Genomic DNA, 18,314 nt, shown 5'->3' with positions numbered 1-18,314 from the left:
ATATCAAATAATAGCCTACAAATAAAGTCAAGTTGTTAGGTATACCTTATAACACCGGTAAAATATTATGCCTATATCCGTATAATATTAAATAAGAAAAAAAAAATGTCGTATTAATTCTAAGTGAAACATTTGGATATTATATATTTACTTGGTAGTAAAGCCTTGTCCAAGCCCGTCTGGGTACCCACTCAACAGATATTCTACCGCCATACTATTGTTGTGTTCCGGTTTGACGAGTAAGTTAGCCAGTGTAGCTACAGGCACAAGGTTCATAACATCTTAGCCATGTATGGACTCAATATATACAAATGGTCACCACTAATCATAGATATTAGCGCTGTACGAAAAGTATCAAGTATTCATTACGCTACCAACTTTGGAAACCAATATGTGTGTCTGTAGTTATACTGACTCACTTAAGCACATATTGTTAAGTTACTCAAATAAACTATTTCCATTTTAATATTTAGCTAACGTATTCCCAAAAGTTTAAACGCTCATCTAAATATTTATTTTAAATATTGAAATTAAATTCCAAATGTCTTTCTAAATAAAGACGGAACCGCGTACGTATATCGATTTTGAACACAGTAAATATAGCGACACACTGTCATAATATGTTAAAAGTTATTACACTCAGTGTAAGCTTTCTATGATAGTAGGAAAACGTCCACCACTCTTGGTTTCACAAATATGAAAGTGGTGGTATTTGAAACGTAAAACATTATAACTACAAACACATAACAAATTAAAATATGTCTTATTCCAAAGAATTAAGAACGAAAATTAAAAGACATTTGTATTCAACATAAGTTAATACATCCTTTCGTTTGTAGAGGTGAATGGAAACACACACATACAATGCATACAGAAGCGTAATTTAAAAGCAGTCTTAACTCAACGTAATAAAGTTGATGAAAATGAGTAATTATTTTTGCATTACAGACAAAACATTTTGAATTTCGTTCTCATGGAATCACTAATGACGAAAAGTCGTAAGGGATGATTCACGTCAAAAGAATGTGACCTCAATTCATTACATAATACGGTTTTAATTTATACGTCGCTAATATTAGATAAATCCTTGTCGCAATAGTGAAAGTTGCTATCATATGGTTCTGCGGTCAGTTGGCGGCAAAACTCGACGTTGACAGTTCGTTTTACTTTTTTTTAATCTGTGAAGTGTTGTGAAAATGATATAAAAAAAACTAAATGTTGCGTGAATAATCAATATGGAAATTAAACTCGTTATTTTCTCGGCCCTACTTTCCTTTGGTTAGTGAAGTTCATGTTATTTATAATTTAGACTTTTAAACAGCTATAGATTTTGACTAAAATATTTTTTAAAGATTTTTTTTTAAGAATTTGAATTGCAAAGCGTCAATAGGTGAAGGCGAGTTACTTGAATGCCGAAACATTACATTTTTATTAATTATAATTATAATAATAATATAATTTAGTTAATTACCGTACATTATCATGTACTTGTAAAATGTAATTAAATACAACAAAGTTTTGAAAGACTGGAGACTATAAATGTATTTAATAACATAAGTATTCATTAAAATACTATTTGCTTCATAATATATTATAAATATTTTTATTTTATTTACCATGCTTAAAGATATATTTTTTTTTGTATACCGTTTTTATTGAAGCTTATTTTTAAATTAATTCTATATGTTTTATTTTACTGTTATAAAAAATTATATAAAAATCAAGTATTTAATCATGTAGTATTAGACGTTCTTGTGTACAATTATCACTTAGATGTAATATTTTGTTTCAATTTGTTTATTTGAATATAAATCTGCTAGATAATTTTTTTGTATGAAAAACCAGTGGTTTTCAATTATTTTGCTGTCATGAAGAGAAATAATCAGCTATATTATTGGGAAGAATATTTAACTTTATGTGCCGAAAAAAATACACGCACACTAGTAAAGTAGTGTAACGTTTGGCGAGTGTCACACAAAGATAATGAAAATGGCTCGTTCGTTTTAGTTCACTTGTATTGTGACACTCTGGCTTATTATATTAATAAACAGAAGTTCATTGGTTATAACAAACATATTCCATTTCAAATAAATAATGAACCAAAGACAAGAAAATGATTCCGTTATGTGAAAAAAATCCAGTCATCCTTGCTTCGAAGTATTAATCTATCTATAAAATTATATTTAAATTATATCTTTAAACTAAATATAGACAATATTATTATTATTATTAAAATTACGTAATAATTTGTAATTACGTAGATACTTAACCTTTCTCGGTACACTCCGCCGTTAACAGATTAAAAATTACGTGATAATTAAAACGATAATAATTACTACAGCTAATATATCGTACTAAAAATTAATAATTCTTAGAATTGTTGTATTCCCGTTTGAAGAGCATAAGGCATATAACATATTAGTTCCCATGGTTGTGGCATATATTTCTTATAGTACCACTATGGGCAGCGGACATTGACCAGACACGTTTGCTGATGCATTTATCTAGATGACAAAAAAAAAAACTTCTTTCTCAGTATCCGATTTGACTCGACCGGAAAACGATCAGCAGGGTTATTACGGTTGTAAAATAGCAACTGTTGTTGACAAATATTTTTTTGATAAGTGTTGCAGTCGATAAATCAGTATTATGGAGTATTAGGAGCCGAGATGGCCCAGTGGTGAGTCGAGATGGCCCAGTGGTTAGAACGCGTGCATCTTAACCGATGATTTTGGGTTCAAAGCAAGCACTACTAAATTTTCATGTGCTTAATTTGTGTTTATAATTCATCTCGTGCTCTGCGGTATATGTTTAATGTCAACGAAATTCTGCCACATGTGTATTCCACCAACCCGCATTGGAGCAGCGTGGTGGAATATGCTCCAACGCTTCTCCTCAAAAGGAGAGAAGGCCTTAGCCCAGCAGTGGGAAATTTACATAATAATGTAATGTAATATCTAAATGGAGTCTTATGATTCTGCATAGATCCATGATACTAATTTATATATTTTTTATTTGATTCGATATCAATCCGCAACAAATATTTGATAGCAATAATTGCTTTGCTGTGTCAGACTGTGTTCAGAGTCAGCTTAACGAATTTTTCGAGACGGGAGTTTAAACACGAAATTCGAAATTCCGAACTCTAAACAGACCTAAACAGAACCAATAATAGAACATTGTTTTGAACCCAGCAGTTCGGTGTTGCTTTACAATGTTGCCACTAGACATCAAGGTAGTGAACGTACAATACGTCGGATACGAGTGAAGTAATATGTAGAGGTCACGTTATGTAAATCAACATGACTAGTGTTCAGTGGGATTCGACCTCAGTGCCGCCTCTGAGCGCTGTAAATAATCTCACCCTATTGACGAAATTTTGCGTAAAATGTTTGAAGTTACGTTTTTAAATTAATAAAGATTCTTTTAAGTATTTGATAACGCCATTTTTTTATGATCTTCTAATTTTTTCCGCACTGAAAATTTATCTTGTCAGCATAGGCCTAAGTGCCCCAGTATAAGTCCAGCGATGCTAGTTTACCCAGAGGTAGAAATTCGACCATAATTATTATCGAAAATTTGAGAAAAACTTATCACATTACTTAATTTTTCTACTTTAATTTCAATAGTTCTAAAGTTAAAAGCTTCAATAAAAAATGCAGTTGACGGAGGAGTAAAAGTTCTCTGTTTGTTTTTTATCCCTATTCCTTTTAAAAAATGAGTAAAGATTGAACATTGGATTTATATATTCTATGGGATTTCCTCATAGCTCTGTTTTATACAGTACACTACAGACAGTTCTTAATTCATATATATTTATAATACATCACTTACTTCCAAAGTTTCACTAAGAAACTTCGCCAAAATTTAAAACGCGATTTTTTCGCGAATTCATCACCAATTATTCAAGATGCCAATGTTGTTTATTTGGCTCTACTCCTCCTGTGGTTGGAATAGACTATAGCCGTTTTATTGATACTAGAAGCATTCATAGTTATGTATGGTCTAATATCTTGCTAATGTATACTCCTCGGTTCGAATACCTAGGAATTCTCAGTAAGATAAATGAAATGGGAAAATACATCTTTGGAAATTACCTAAATGATTTGCTCCGCGGATAATTGTGTTGTCCCAAATTAATCTCTAACCTTCAGTACAGACAGAAAGACTAATTTATTACATACAGCGGAAACCTTTATATCGTTGACCGTGCCCTTTAACCGAACTATGTGAGATAACATACATATCATAAACAGCCTGTAAATTTCCCACTGCTGGGCTAAGGCCTCCTCTCCCTTTGAGGAGAAGCTTTGGAGCATATTCCACCACGCTGCTCCAATGCGGGTCGGTGGAATACACATGTGGCAGAATCTCGTTGAAATTAGACACATGCAGGTTTCCTTACGATGTTTCCTTCACCGCAGAGCACGAGATGAATTATAAACACAAATTAAACACATGAAAATTCAGTGGTGCTTGCTTGGGTTTGGACTCGAAATCATCGGTTAAGATGCACGCGTTCTAACCACTGGGCCATCTCGGCTATGTGGGATTCTTACCCCCTAAAATGCTTCCCCCCTCCCACGAGGCAAACGTCTTTGTCAATAAAACTTGATATTAACAATATGTATAATTTAAGCAATTATTCCAACGCTAGACTTCAAAATATGATTTTGTTCCAGTGTCATGCGGCGTCATCATACCGGAAGAGCTGCCATCTTTGTTATCCGTGGCATATTCTAACATCCCTCCAATAAAAAAAGGTATGTGGTATAATAAGTAACATTTAAAAACATTATACTGATTTTGTATTTGTAAATTGTCAACAGTAGCAAAAGTGTGGACGCTACAACTCGATCGGTTGTGTGGAATTAGCATAAAATTAAGTTGTGAGTTTAGATTCATTTATAGTGACAGAGTTACGTATTTGAAATCAAGATACTTATTTACGTTTATAGGGTAAATCATTATAATTCAAAATTCCAACTTTTACGCTTAAAAACTTAACTGATAAAAATGGTGCCGATAAATATCAAAAGACTAGATTCAAACCTGGCATCGCTCGCTTCGTAAAATAAATGAAACTAAACTATTACGGTTCATCCTATACTTGTCATATAACATATAACTTCATAACCCGTAAACGCAAACATGGCCGCCTGATTATATTATGTTGTCAACTAAACATTATTTTTTAACGATCTGTAATTGTGAATAGGGATCGTAGACGTGCACGAAATTATAAATATTAATGAAATTAATGAATCGATTTGCTAATTGTCAATTAGCAGTCGTTCGACTTAAAATGATTCGTGTGCAATGCAATGGTTGTAGATGAATTTTGAGTAAATATAACTCAGTTCAAATAACCATCATAGCAAATGTGTTCGACTAAATTTAAATAGTGTGAACGCGACTTATTATCCCATATACTCGTTGATTTTTACAGTGTTTCCTTTCAAACAGTTTTTGAAACGTAAATAAACTTATCAGTATCTAACTTAATTAGCTATGTATTAGTTAATGAGTGATTTGCGAAACAGTGTTTAAACGCATTTATAATTTGTATAGTTAACCGGTTTATTAATTGGGTCGTTAATGAAAATCACTGATTTCAATGAACAGATATTCTGTTATTAACAAAAGGTAGATGTTACAAACACGCTGCGTTACAAAGACACACATCAACCTCAATAAAATTACATAGAATTTATTTATTTTTTTCATTTTCTGGAAACTAATAGTCAGGGCCGAACCTACCGTATGGCTTTTTGGGCTTCAGCCCAGGGCCCCGTGGATTCAAGGGGCCTCAGTTAAGTCAAGTCAAAGTCAAAAATAGACGATAATGCGAAAGAATCCATCATTCTATTAAATTAAAAAGATCGTAATCCTGCAATTAATAAAACCCATTCAATTAATTTAATTCCAGTCTACGTTCAGGTGTGTCTTAAGTAGGGTAAGTAGTATTAGCCCAAGGCCCCCTAAACTCACGGTCCGGCCCTTCTAATAGTACAATAGAACAGTTATATTAAAATTTAATAAAATAACACATAAAACCATCAATTTTCGTCAATATCTAACACAAATAAGAAGCATGAATTAACGGAGAAATTAATTAATTTAACTACAATATCAAAAACCAATAATTAAAAAATAAAAAATAATCTCAATTTATTTATAACTATTATCATTATTTTTAACTTTACAATTTCGCATCAATGATCTCTTGAATAACTAACAAAAAAAAATGTTTAATTAATAAGCTTATTCTTATATTCGATTTTTACTGTTATGTATTATTTTTACACTTTTTTATCTTAATTGTATTTAAATATTCTTTGCTTAACAGTGCATGCTGTGTGTCCTATAAAATTGAAGGAGCACACAACTCGTAACCCTTATGTTGTTTAATTTTAAGAATAAGTATTTAGTGTATCTTTTGATGGAAACTCATAAATTAAATAAATAAATCTTCATTACATAGTTTAAGTGGTTAGAACGCGTGCATCTTAACTGATGATTTCGGGTTCAAACCCAGGCAGGCACCACTGAATTTTCATGTGCTTAATTTGTGTTTATAATTCATCTCGTGCTCGGCGGTGAAGGAAAACATCGTGAGGAAACCTGCATGTGTCTAATTTCAACGAGATTCTGCCACATGTGTATTCCGCCAACCCGCATTGGAGCAGCGTGGTGGAATATGCTCCAAACCTTCTCCTCAAAGGGAGAGGAGGCCTTTAGCCCAGCAGTGGAAAAATTTACAGGCTGCTAATGTATGTATGTATGTAATGTACATAGTATAAAACAAAGTCGCTTACCGCTGTCTGTCCCTATGTATGCATAGATCTTTAAAATAACACAGCGGATTTTGATGCGGTTTTTTTAATAGATAGATTGATTCAATTCAATTCAATTCTTACATTGCAAATGCTGGCTCAACCCGATAGATCAAAATACTGTACTGCACTATTGTACACCTAAAAAAGGTCTTCAAAAAAGTCCGTGATTATATAGGTCTATCTCTTAGGGATAACCTACATTAACCATTTTTTATCCTTTACTTTTAACGAGAAATAATGGCTTATTTTCGAAGCGATTTTAAGCAATACAGCATTAATCTTCATCCAATTAAGTAACTGAAATACATCGTGCATTTAATATAGATCAATATGACCCTTTACAGTATGTAATTTAAATGAATATTTTCGAAAATATTACAGATTTAAAACGCAGGGACATAGCGGCTTGTATTGTCTAATGACTGAAAAACTGTGAACGTTGTAGAAGTATAATTTTTAGAGTTTAAATACGCAATGAAATCAAGTCGATCAACGAATCAACAGCTAAAATTTATATCTGTAGTATTCCTATGACGATAACTTAGAAAAAATACTTCCTTCAATGATTTTAAACAATATTTGTGTAATTATATTCGTATTAAAATATTTACACGGAAATACTACGACACGTAACTTAATCGCTATGTAATTAAATACTTATGTATAATACAAGTACATAATTTATATAACGAAGGTCGAATAAAAGTTGATCCGTTCATTTCCTTTGTCTTAAAATTTAAATTATATCAATTATTGAGTTTATTATTTATTGATCTGTGTATTTTGATAAATACCGATTTTTTGATATATTTATAGTATTTAGTATGAACGTACAATTTTAATTTCTTGAAGTAAATATTAGTAATTGTTTTGATACCCACACCCACCAGCATCTAGGGGAGGGAAGGCTACGGAGCTAAAAATAACGTAGTATATGGTAAAATAAAAATAAAAATAATTATACTTTTTTCAAGTAGTTGAGCAAGCGCTTTTGAATCGTTGTTTTACAGAATTATATTAAATTTTTGGAACTTCCATTGGCAGATGGTTGATGCTATATGGAGTAACTTAGGTTAGTTAATTTAAAATAGGATTAAGCACATCAAAATTAACCTATGACATTGTTAACAATCCAAGTCCGATTCAACTTCCACGCGGAAGAAGTCGCAGCTAACAGCTAGTAACAAATAAATTACAATACTGAATAAACATGTATATATATAAATAATCGTAATATATAAAGTATCAGGCAGATGATATCCCACTGCTGGCCAAAGTTCTCGTCTCAATTTTTGGTAGACGGTACTTGGCAGATTCTCACCCACAACAGTGCACCACGTGCAGGTTTCACGAGATGAATTATAAATACAAATTAAGAACATGAATACTTGCCCCGGATTTGAACTCAGAATCATTATGATTCATGTCTTGTTAAGCCATTGGACCATTATGATCTAAAATACAACAATTATTATTGCATTTCGGTTTCTGTTATTTTAGTTTGCCTGTAACCAGTCAAATCTGGTTGAAACCAGTTCGCTCGTTCGAGAAAACTAGATTCAGGTTATAAGGAAACGTCTATAAGTTACGTTAACTTTTAACTTATCTATTATTACAGTTTTTTATGAACGGTCCGAGTTCGATTCTGAGGGGAATGAACCAGTAGTTAGAACACATGGATCTCAAGCAATGAGTGTGGGTTCATATTCGAACAAGAAATAGTATTTTTTGTGTTTAATTTTTGTGTGTAATGTCGTATTCGAAGAAGAGATAACATTGTGAGGAAAGCTGATTTAGAATAGTGTGAAATAAGCTTTAAAGCTTCTTCTCAAACGTGAAACCTTAGCCCAGCAGTGGGATATTTAACGTTACTTTACGTTTGAATGTAATTTGATAGGTCACGACCGCCCATAGACAATGGTGCTGTAAGAAATATTAACCATTCCTTACATTGCCAATAGACCAACCTTGGGAACTAAGATGTTATGTCCCTTGTGCCTGTAGACACACAACAATACTAGGTAATATATGATGAGAGGCTGGTACCTACCCAGACGGGCTTGCACTAAGCCCTACCACACAGGCAATGTGTATTGTGCCTGTGTGGTAGGGCTTGCCTGATACAATAGTCAGGTGACACACAGACCATAATCATTCGGTACTTAGGCAATAAGTTTCAATAGCGCAATGATTTTGCCACCTAGCGATTTAAAAAGTCCCTGGTTCGATCCTGACCCTTTGGGTTATTTCGGCCCCACTCCTAACATAAGCTTTGACCTTAATTGGAGGGGTAAATACGACTATTAGAGTAATTCCATGTAATTGTTATCCTTTATTTACAATAAATTATTTTTACAGGCACAGATTCAAGGATAGGTTTCGGATTCGCATTCGGGAACCATGCGGACTTCCAGGTGATGCTGGAGCTGGGCCCTCAGACGAATACCATGAATCTCAGTAAGTTAACGCTATCAACAAAACTGTTATTTAAAGTAACAGCCTGGAAATTTACTACTGGTGGGATAAGGCGTTTTCCCTTTGAGGTTAAGGTTGGAGCTTAGTAGCTATTGTTATATTTGTTAATTGTTATATTATAGTTAGGTTAGTGGACACATGTGACAAAATTTCTTTGAAATTACACAAACAGGTTTCCTTCACCGTTGAACACGAGATGAATTATAAACACAAATTAAATTGGATAAGTTGCAGGCGTTCTTACTACAAGGCCATCTCGGCTCAACAAAAAAACTATTAACCTTATATATATTTAAACTATATATACCTAAGGATATTGGGGCTAACCAAGATACAGTTATTACTACAAATACCTGTATTACGAGACCACGCTTTTGTTTAACATAATTTTAAGATACATGCTAACATTGGGGATTAATTTGAGAGTATAAATTAAGTGCCACCCAACATGCCCAAAAAGTTTAACAGATTTTAATCATTTTAGTAGTATTGGTCAGTTGTGAAAGTGTCTTGAACTGGGGCAGAAACGACTGGGGCATATATGGGTTAAAATTTAAATTGTACATGTAAGAAAAATCTCTCTCATTTCAAATTCTCATCATCAGCACCACATATAAAATACTAGTTACATTTAAATGTATAATAAAAATTATTATTTTACGCAGCTGGTCAACCGTTCCCGAAAAATGGCAACACGAACAGCAAACGGCAGGCGCCGCCGATACCACCAGCGAAAATTAACAAGACTAAAGACAAGGTGAGGTGTTGTAACACAAAAATGTACGGACTTAATGAATGTTTATTAGATGTTAAGATAAATATTTCTGTCTTCTAATATCAGAATAATAGAGGTCAGATACTTGGTGGTAGGGCTTTGTGCAAGCCTTCATCAGATAATCTACCACCAGGCAAAAATACTTAGTACTTATATATTACGGTTTGATAGGATTGAAAGGATGAGTGAGCCAGTTTATCCGTTTCTATAATAAAATTGCGCAGACATTTTTAACTTTGCCGTTTAATAGACTCAATTCATTTCAATTCAAAAAAAATCATTGGTAAAGAAGGCTTATTATTCGATACAAGATTATATAGATGATAAAAAATGGAGTTAATGCTTGCTGACTTCCAGTCAGGATATATAACATACTATAGCAAATGTAGTGCCTAGCCTGCCACCCTTAAGGCCCCAACGTATTCGACGACGTCCAGTGCGATTCGTCCATGACACTTTCCCCCCGTGTTAGTTCCTCATAATTTTAAAATATAGATCAGTGCGTCGCGGGAATTAAAAGGGAAAGGTCAACGTTGTTTGCTACCTCCACTCCTGCGCTCGTGGAGGGTAACGTTTTGTATTTTAACTTTCCCCTTCTTGTATTTTTTAATTCAGTGTTTATTAGTTATTAATAAATGTATGTTGAATAAGTAAAGTATTTAATTGCAACAATACATATATAATTATATTTAACTAATATGACTTTATTTTTAGATGTTGAAAAAGAGTAACTACTGAGTTTCTTGCCGGTTATCCTCGGTAGTATCTACATTCCGAACCGGTGGTAGCTTTACTTAAAATAGTTTGTTAAATGACGATTCAAAAGTGCTTGTAAAAGCCTACTTGAATAAAGTATATTTTGATTTTGATTTAGTGTAAGGCAACGTAAGAAATGATTAATAGTTCTTACAGCGCCAATGTCTATGAGCGTTGGTGACCATTTAACATAAGGTTGCCCATTTGCCCTCCTCCCCCTATCTATATCATAAAAAATAAGTCATCAACTAAAAATCCGCTAAACAATGTACTCATAATGTGCTTAGTAAGGCAAAAGTTGTTTAATATATTTTTATTAATATTGAATCCAATCTTTACTAGCTATTATTTCGGTGATGGCTTACCCCAACCAATTTGGATCATAGCTAGCCAACTACGCAGGACATTATTGTGCACAAGTGTTTGCGCAGGTACAGGATTTTTATGCTCTCCACAAAGTCGGACAGTTCAAATCGCTTTCAACTTGAACAGTTGATCGATGTAACTACTCAATATCTCATTCTGTTCTGTTCTGTCTACGTTCAGAACCTGTGATAGCTTTAAATTTAGTTCCTCTTTTAATACTATGACGATCCGAAGATGATGAATTTTTATCTTTATTTTTATAATTACAGTACCTCCAATCAGACGCGGGCAAATATCTCCAGAACTGGGCGCAGAAAATGAAATCGCCACCAAAACAAGTCAAGCGTCCATCGTCGAGGCCCGGTGACGTTATTAATCTAGAAGATTCAATGGTGGAGCTGGTGAAAAACGATAAAGGTGAATATGAAATACACCAGCCGAAGCCAGGACACATGTCGCAGTACGTTCTGGACAACTTGAAGAAACTCTACGGCCAGAAGAAGGAGGAGGCGCAGAAAATGGTTGAGAAGACAAGAAGTGAAGCTGAAGTCAAGAAAATAACAGAAGATTTGTCTAACGTTGATTTGGATTGAGTAAAAATTTTTAGAGAGGCTTTGAGTTTTTTATTTCATTGATAAGACGATGTTGATATACGATTTTGATATGAAAACTATTTCTGAAACGTAATTTTTGTTATATTCGAAACTGGACCTGAAAATGGGCCACCACCACTGTGATTGTTCAGCACCATCAGGTAGATATTGGTATTTTAAGAATTATAAACCATTCCTTACATCGATAAGTACCACCAACTATGTAAACTAAGATGACCCTTGTATCAGTAGTTACACTCACTCACTCTTTAAACCCAGAATACGACAGTACTAAGAATATCTCATGAGTGAGATCTATCTAGATGGGTTCCAAAAAATCCTGCCACTACACTACCTCTAAGTGGCCACCACCACTTACCACCGTATCCATCGCGAAACGTACTTAATTTATAAAAACAATTAAAAAGTTTGTCGAAAATTTTGTAGAAAATATCTACTTAGGACCTAAGTAACCTATATAATAGTACCTAAGTCTTAGATACTATTTTTGTTAACTTGTACCAATTGCATTTATAAGTAACTAGCAACCCGCCCCGACTTCGCACGGTGAGCAATACTGATACTAAATATATTACAGACTGTCATTACATACAGAGTTCATAGCTTTTTGTCATTAGACAATACAAAAAGCTAAGTCTCTGCATTTTAAATCTATAAATATCTTCGAAAATATTCATTTAAATTACATGCTGTAAAGGGTTATATTAATCTACATTAAATGCATAATATACTTAATTGGAGGATTAATGCTATATTGCTTAAAATCGCTTTGAAAATAAATATTCCTCTTGCATCACTATATCTATAAAAAAACCCCTTAAGAATCCGCTGTGAAATTTTAAAGATCTAAGCATACATAGCGATAGACAGCGGTGTTTGTTTGTTTTATACTATGTAATGATTTATCATAGCAATTACGTCTTACGCTAAAGCGAATTAATTAAAACAGCGCCTGCTAATTAATTTTACCTTTAATATCCTTAAATACAATTTGGGCAAAAATATTCACAGGAGCATTCGATCTTAAACATTCATAGTTCTGAGAGATCTTGAAGGATTCGTTTATAAAAAAAAATTAGGACTTTTCGCAAGGTCATCTATTAAGGCACACCCCTGTATATAATTCTGTGTAAATGTCCCTGTTTAGAGGGTAAATAAGGTAATGTAATTACGCATACAGGTGACGTAACAGCTTGGTACCCCTAAGTGTAGGAAATGGCTTTTAAATTAACATCAAAGCTTTTGGGAGCAGATAATCATTTAGAAGAACATATTCGCAGTGACAGTTCGACGAAGGTTTAATTTATTTTAATGCGACGGATTCCAGCTAGGCGAATATCGTTATCAGTCTCGCTTTTTTAAATCTGGACCGATAATTTTAATGTTTTAATATTGATACATAACAAGTGTTTAATAGTTTTTAAAAAACAGAAAAAAATGACAGTTAATTTTTTTTTTTTAAATAAATTTTTGAAGTTGCATTTTTGACTTCTTTTGTAAAAAGCAAGAAAATGTCGTAACTCAAAAATGATTAAAATATTCACCCCTATCACCTCCTAACGGGAATACGTCCAATTACCGATAAACCTGTATATATATATATGTATTTTTTCGCAAATAGCTTCCAACCAACCACTGAACCGAATTTGATGAAATTTGTTATGAAAGCAAGGTTGAACTCCAAGGAAGATCATGGGATACTTTTTACGCATAACACCTGACAACCAACCGAGCGAGCGAACCCGTATGTGACAACTAGTATATAATAAATGTTCAAGCTAACAAGATGCAATATATATAAAAAAAACCCATGTATGTATGTCGTGTAAAACAAAATCTCTTCACTTACAACGTCAAAGAGGCACTTACAAGCAATTTATTAAGAGATAAAAGTTGGCTGGCCCATGCTTTGAGAGGCAGCGTTTTCGGTGAAAACTTACGGAAAAACGTAAGTTAAGTCAATATTAGTAATAAAATTATTTTCGTATTAAGTAAGTTTTTCGTGATTTTTTTTTTTTTAGAACATGAAAGTGTCATAAAATTATACGTTGTAACATTGAAAAAATAAGAATTACCTATAGCTTAACAATGATGTATACCGTTGATACAAGCTGATTAGAAAGGTATATCACAATATCCGGCTCGAAGGACCACTGTCCTTAATCACTGCATCTTCAACCCTTGAAGGTATGTGCTGTTTATTCATATATTGCATACATATATAATTGTATTTAACTAACATGACTGTATTTTTAGATGTTGAAAAAGAGTAACTACTGAGTTTCTTGCCGTTTCTTCTCGGTAGATTATATTATAGGTAGATACATTCCGATTGCAGCTTCACTTAATATAGTTTGTTAAATGACGATTCAAAAGTGCTTGTAAAAGCCTACTTGAATAAGGTATCTTTTGTTTTTGACACAGTGGCGTGCATTTGGAGAGGCCTATGTCCAGCAGTGGACGAGTATGGACTGATGATGTGATTGAAAAATAATCTTCAGTAATATTTAAAAAATAATACAAGTATCAGTTGTTGAAAAAATCTAAGTGAATTTGTCTGTCGCTGATTCCACTCAGTTTAAAAGTGGTTTGAAACCTTCGAGTGAGTGGATACGAAAGCGAGGCGTAAATTCGATGACAGATCTCATTGCATCAAGACCAGCTGAAAAGAAAACGATTTACACAAGTAAAGAAAACGGTACCTCTTATAACTTAGGCCATAAACTTTGTAATAGTTTTATTTGAATCAGCCGGGAATCGAAGTCGGCAGTAAGCCGCTTATGCTTAATAGATACATCAGGCGATATGTGATCAGAGCGCGGGACGAACATATCTACAAGTTTATACTTTTTTTTACTGTTATTTACTTAGCAATTACGAAGGGCATTTATATATATATACTATTGATACGAACTCGAAGTAGGGGTTACTCCATGGACTACTTTTTACTCCTAACACCCTACGACCAAAGACAAAGTCTAGTTAGTTATATTTTACGGATAAATATGATTTAAATATGCCCGATTATTTATAGTCATATATAAATTATATATATTTTAAACGTCAATAGCGCAATGGTATAGCGCAATAGCGCAATGGTACTAGCGATGTAAAATGTCGCAGGATCGATCCTGACCTCTTGGGCCAGTCGTCCCTACTCCTAACACAAGTGTTAAGCTTTAAAGGTGGATTAAATAGAGAATATTAGTAATTCCTTAATTAATTTGGTTCATTGCTAGTATTCTTGTTAAAAAAATTAATATATATAAAAAGGTTATATATATAACCTTTTTTTAAATCCTTTTTTAATTTAACTTGTTATGTACAAAAGTTATTAAGCTTTTAATGATAAAAAAATGTTTTAGGCCGGTTTTAGGCCGGTTTTAGGCAGGAGGATGGACATGCAGGTTTCCTCACGATGTTTTCCTTCGCCGTCGAGCACGAGACGTAAAACATATATGTAGATTCTCGGAAGAAAAGAACCGGCAAGAAACTCACCAGTTACTCTTTTCCAACATTTAAAATTCAAATTTTATTACGCATTTCTTTACATTAATAAAATATTTTTCTATATTTATGAAGTGCATAAAAAACACTCGGAATTCAACCCGAGACGGTTCAAATCAATGTTTTTTTTACTGATTATATACTCGTACATTATTATTCCTTTTAGCGTTGCTAAACCATTCATCTAATTATGTTTAAACTATGCTAACTTGTTCATGATATCAGGCTCCTACGCTCTTACTCGTTTCCCCTAATAAATTAGGAAGTATGTGGGAGATATTTGACCCTAAAAACGCCCAATTTATTCATTGTTTTGTGCTTCAATATATACCTTTTATGTAGACCTTACATACCCGAGCGAAGACGAGTAGCTGTTTAATACCTTGTGCTAGACTTGTGTGAAGAACGAAATATTATTATTAGTTTAATAAAATGTCATAAAACGTCGCCATCATTCGGAAATATTGCTTTTAAAAGTCGCATACACGTATTCATAATTTTCAATCAGATACTTATTCCACCAACTCGAATTTTCTACCAACTAGTCGTTGCCTGTGACTTCGGTTGAAGTATTTTATCAATTTATTAGCAGAAGTTAAACTAAGTCTACTTGCTTGGTAGGTACCACCCACTGATTATATACCCGCTGAGTTTCTTTCGCCGGTTCTTCTCAGGTCAGGGTGTTTCCTTTTCCGAAACGGTGGTAGTGTTTAATTTAACTATTAATAAGTAAGTGTAGTGCTTCTATATTGAATAAAGGAGTTTGAGTTTGAGTTTAAGTTTGTCGTGTTCCAGTTTGAACAGTGAGTGAGCCGGTGTAACTACAATGGCCACCACAGCTCACAGACATTTGTGATATAATAAATATTACATGGGCAGTTGACTTACTCATCCTTCAAAACGAAACTAAATAATACTAAGTACTACCACCAAGCAATGGGTGCTGTGCTTGGCGGTAAAATATACGATGAATGGATGTCTATTACCCTGACGGGTTTGCACAAAGAACTACCTGCAAATTTAATTTACTATTTTATAATGTGCGCACAATTTCAACTCAATCGTAGACGTTACTTGGTTGTAGGGCTTTGTGCAAGCCCGTCTGTGTAGATACCACCCACCCATCAGATATTCTACCGCCAAACAACAGTACTCAGTTTTGTTGTGTTCCGGTTTGAAGGGTGAGCGAGCCAGTGTAACTAGCACAAGGGACGTAACATCTTAGTTCTCTAGGTTGGTGGCGCATTGGCGATGTAAGGAATGGTTAATATACAGCGCCATTATCTATGGGCGCAGATGACCACTTACCACCAGGTGGGATATACGCTCGTCCGTCAACCTATACCTTAAAAAAAACACCTGAATCGCAATATTGGACAGACAGACGAAATTCTCTTTTAGTAAGACATACATTAGTGATTTCACTAATGGTATTTTATGGAAATGGTCGCCATTGAATCGACAGGTGGTCAACTTACTCGACAATAATTTAAGCGATCATCAATGAGGTACTTAAAATATTTTTATTTAGAAACAACATATATATATTTTAATTAAATATAAAATCTTCGTATATATTAATAGTGTAAGCCGATTTTTGTCCCAGTGATTATGGGGCGATATCTCCACATAAAAGATCGGTCATGGTCTCAGTTTGAAGAGCTCCAGCCGTAGATGAGCAGAGAAATAAAGAGTATTCTTGATAGCAATTTACTAAATTGTTACGATTTAAAAAACAATTAATTCTAAAAAGCGGAAATAAGTTACTGGCCTGGGTATAAGAAAAAACGTAAACAAATTTAATATGATATCGACAGACTCTAATTCTAACTAATGTATACTAATAGACATTAAAAAATTCATTTAAATAATGTTTCATCATTTTGGCGCCAACTGTCGATGAGTGACTTGTAGTTTACAATGAAATGAAGTCAAAATAAAAACTGTATTAGGTTTCGAAATTCCTAAAAAAATTTTTTGAATAGACGCGAAGTTTCGCGAGCGTCCACTAGTAAATATTATTATTAGGTGAGTCTGTTTACACTAGTAAATACAATATGATACGTTCTAGATTCTGTTTTGATGAAACTTCGAATACCTCACCAAAATTAAATTCAGCATAATCGTAACAAGTCAAGATATTCGAATCAAAAGTGCTCGTATTTGCCTACTCGGATAAAGTATGTTTTGATTTTGATTTGTTAATTTATAAATACAGAAATATCTGTGACAACATTCGGGTATATATTTAATGGAAATTATTAACAGATTACGTTTAAACAAATGAGATTTTGATATGTTTAATTACCACACTGTATTGCCATATCAAAATATTAATTAATTTTAATAATTAATTTATACGAATTTTATCTTGAATTTTATTTGAACTTGCAGTGCGATTCTATAAGAATTAATTTCGTATATCAGTCGTGAAATGTTGACAACCGACTTACGGTGATACTTTATAATTACTGACATTTCCCGCTCGAGTTCTGCGGTGAGATTCGAGTTTCTTGTTACAGAATATCTCTACAGTACTATTTGGAATTGTTACGAAATATTTAAATATTTATCCGAAATGAATGTGTCTCACTAAACTAAACCTCATTTATTTAAGTTTTAATTTTTTATTCGATTTTTTAACTGTTAAGTATTATTTTTTTAACTTTTTATCGTAACCATGTTTAAATATTTTTTTGCTTAACAGTGCGTGTTGTGGTCTCCTGTAATTTAAGCATAAAACTTGTAACCCTTATGTTTTTTAATATTAACAATATTTATTAAGTGTGTATCTTTTGTTGGAGACTCATAAATAAAATAAAATAAATAAATTGCTTTTCCACCAGTGGTTATAACGCGTGAATCTTAACCTATGATTTCAGGTTCAAACCCAGGCAGGCACTACTGAACTTTCATGTGCCTAATTTGTGTTTATAATTCATCTCGTGCTCGGCGGTGAAGGAAAACATCGTGAGGAAACCT

General features: G+C 33.3%; 1 protein-coding gene across 1 annotated transcript; it reads left to right on the top strand.

The window, feature by feature from the left end:
• The first annotated feature begins 1,138 nt into the window (after positions 1-1,138).
• On the top strand, positions 1,139-11,824 carry LOC125075017. The gene is made up of 5 exons (XM_047686558.1): positions 1,139-1,278; positions 4,683-4,763; positions 9,198-9,296; positions 9,980-10,071; positions 11,481-11,824. The coding sequence occupies exons 1-5, from the start codon at positions 1,236-1,238 to the stop codon at positions 11,802-11,804; spliced, it is 639 nt and encodes a 212-aa protein (XP_047542514.1). The 5' UTR covers positions 1,139-1,235; the 3' UTR covers positions 11,805-11,824.
• The last annotated feature ends 6,490 nt before the right edge of the window (positions 11,825-18,314 follow it).

This window comes from Vanessa atalanta, chromosome 29 (genome assembly GCF_905147765.1).
Source record: "Vanessa atalanta chromosome 29, ilVanAtal1.2, whole genome shotgun sequence".
In the NCBI taxonomy this organism is placed as follows: Eukaryota; Metazoa; Arthropoda; class Insecta; order Lepidoptera; family Nymphalidae; genus Vanessa; species Vanessa atalanta.
This window is presented reverse-complemented; position numbering and strand designations above follow the sequence as displayed.

Excerpts from the sequence above, each read along its gene's own strand:
- LOC125075017 (XM_047686558.1), top strand. The coding sequence starts at position 1,236 with ATGGAAATTAAACTCGTTATTTTCTCGGCCCTACTTTCCTTTG. Across the intron at positions 9,297-9,979 it reads GACGAATACCATGAATCTCA|CTGGTCAACCGTTCCCGAAA; the intron begins GTAAGTTAACGC and ends TATTTTACGCAG. Across the intron at positions 10,072-11,480 it reads TTAACAAGACTAAAGACAAG|TACCTCCAATCAGACGCGGG; the intron begins GTGAGGTGTTGT and ends TTATAATTACAG.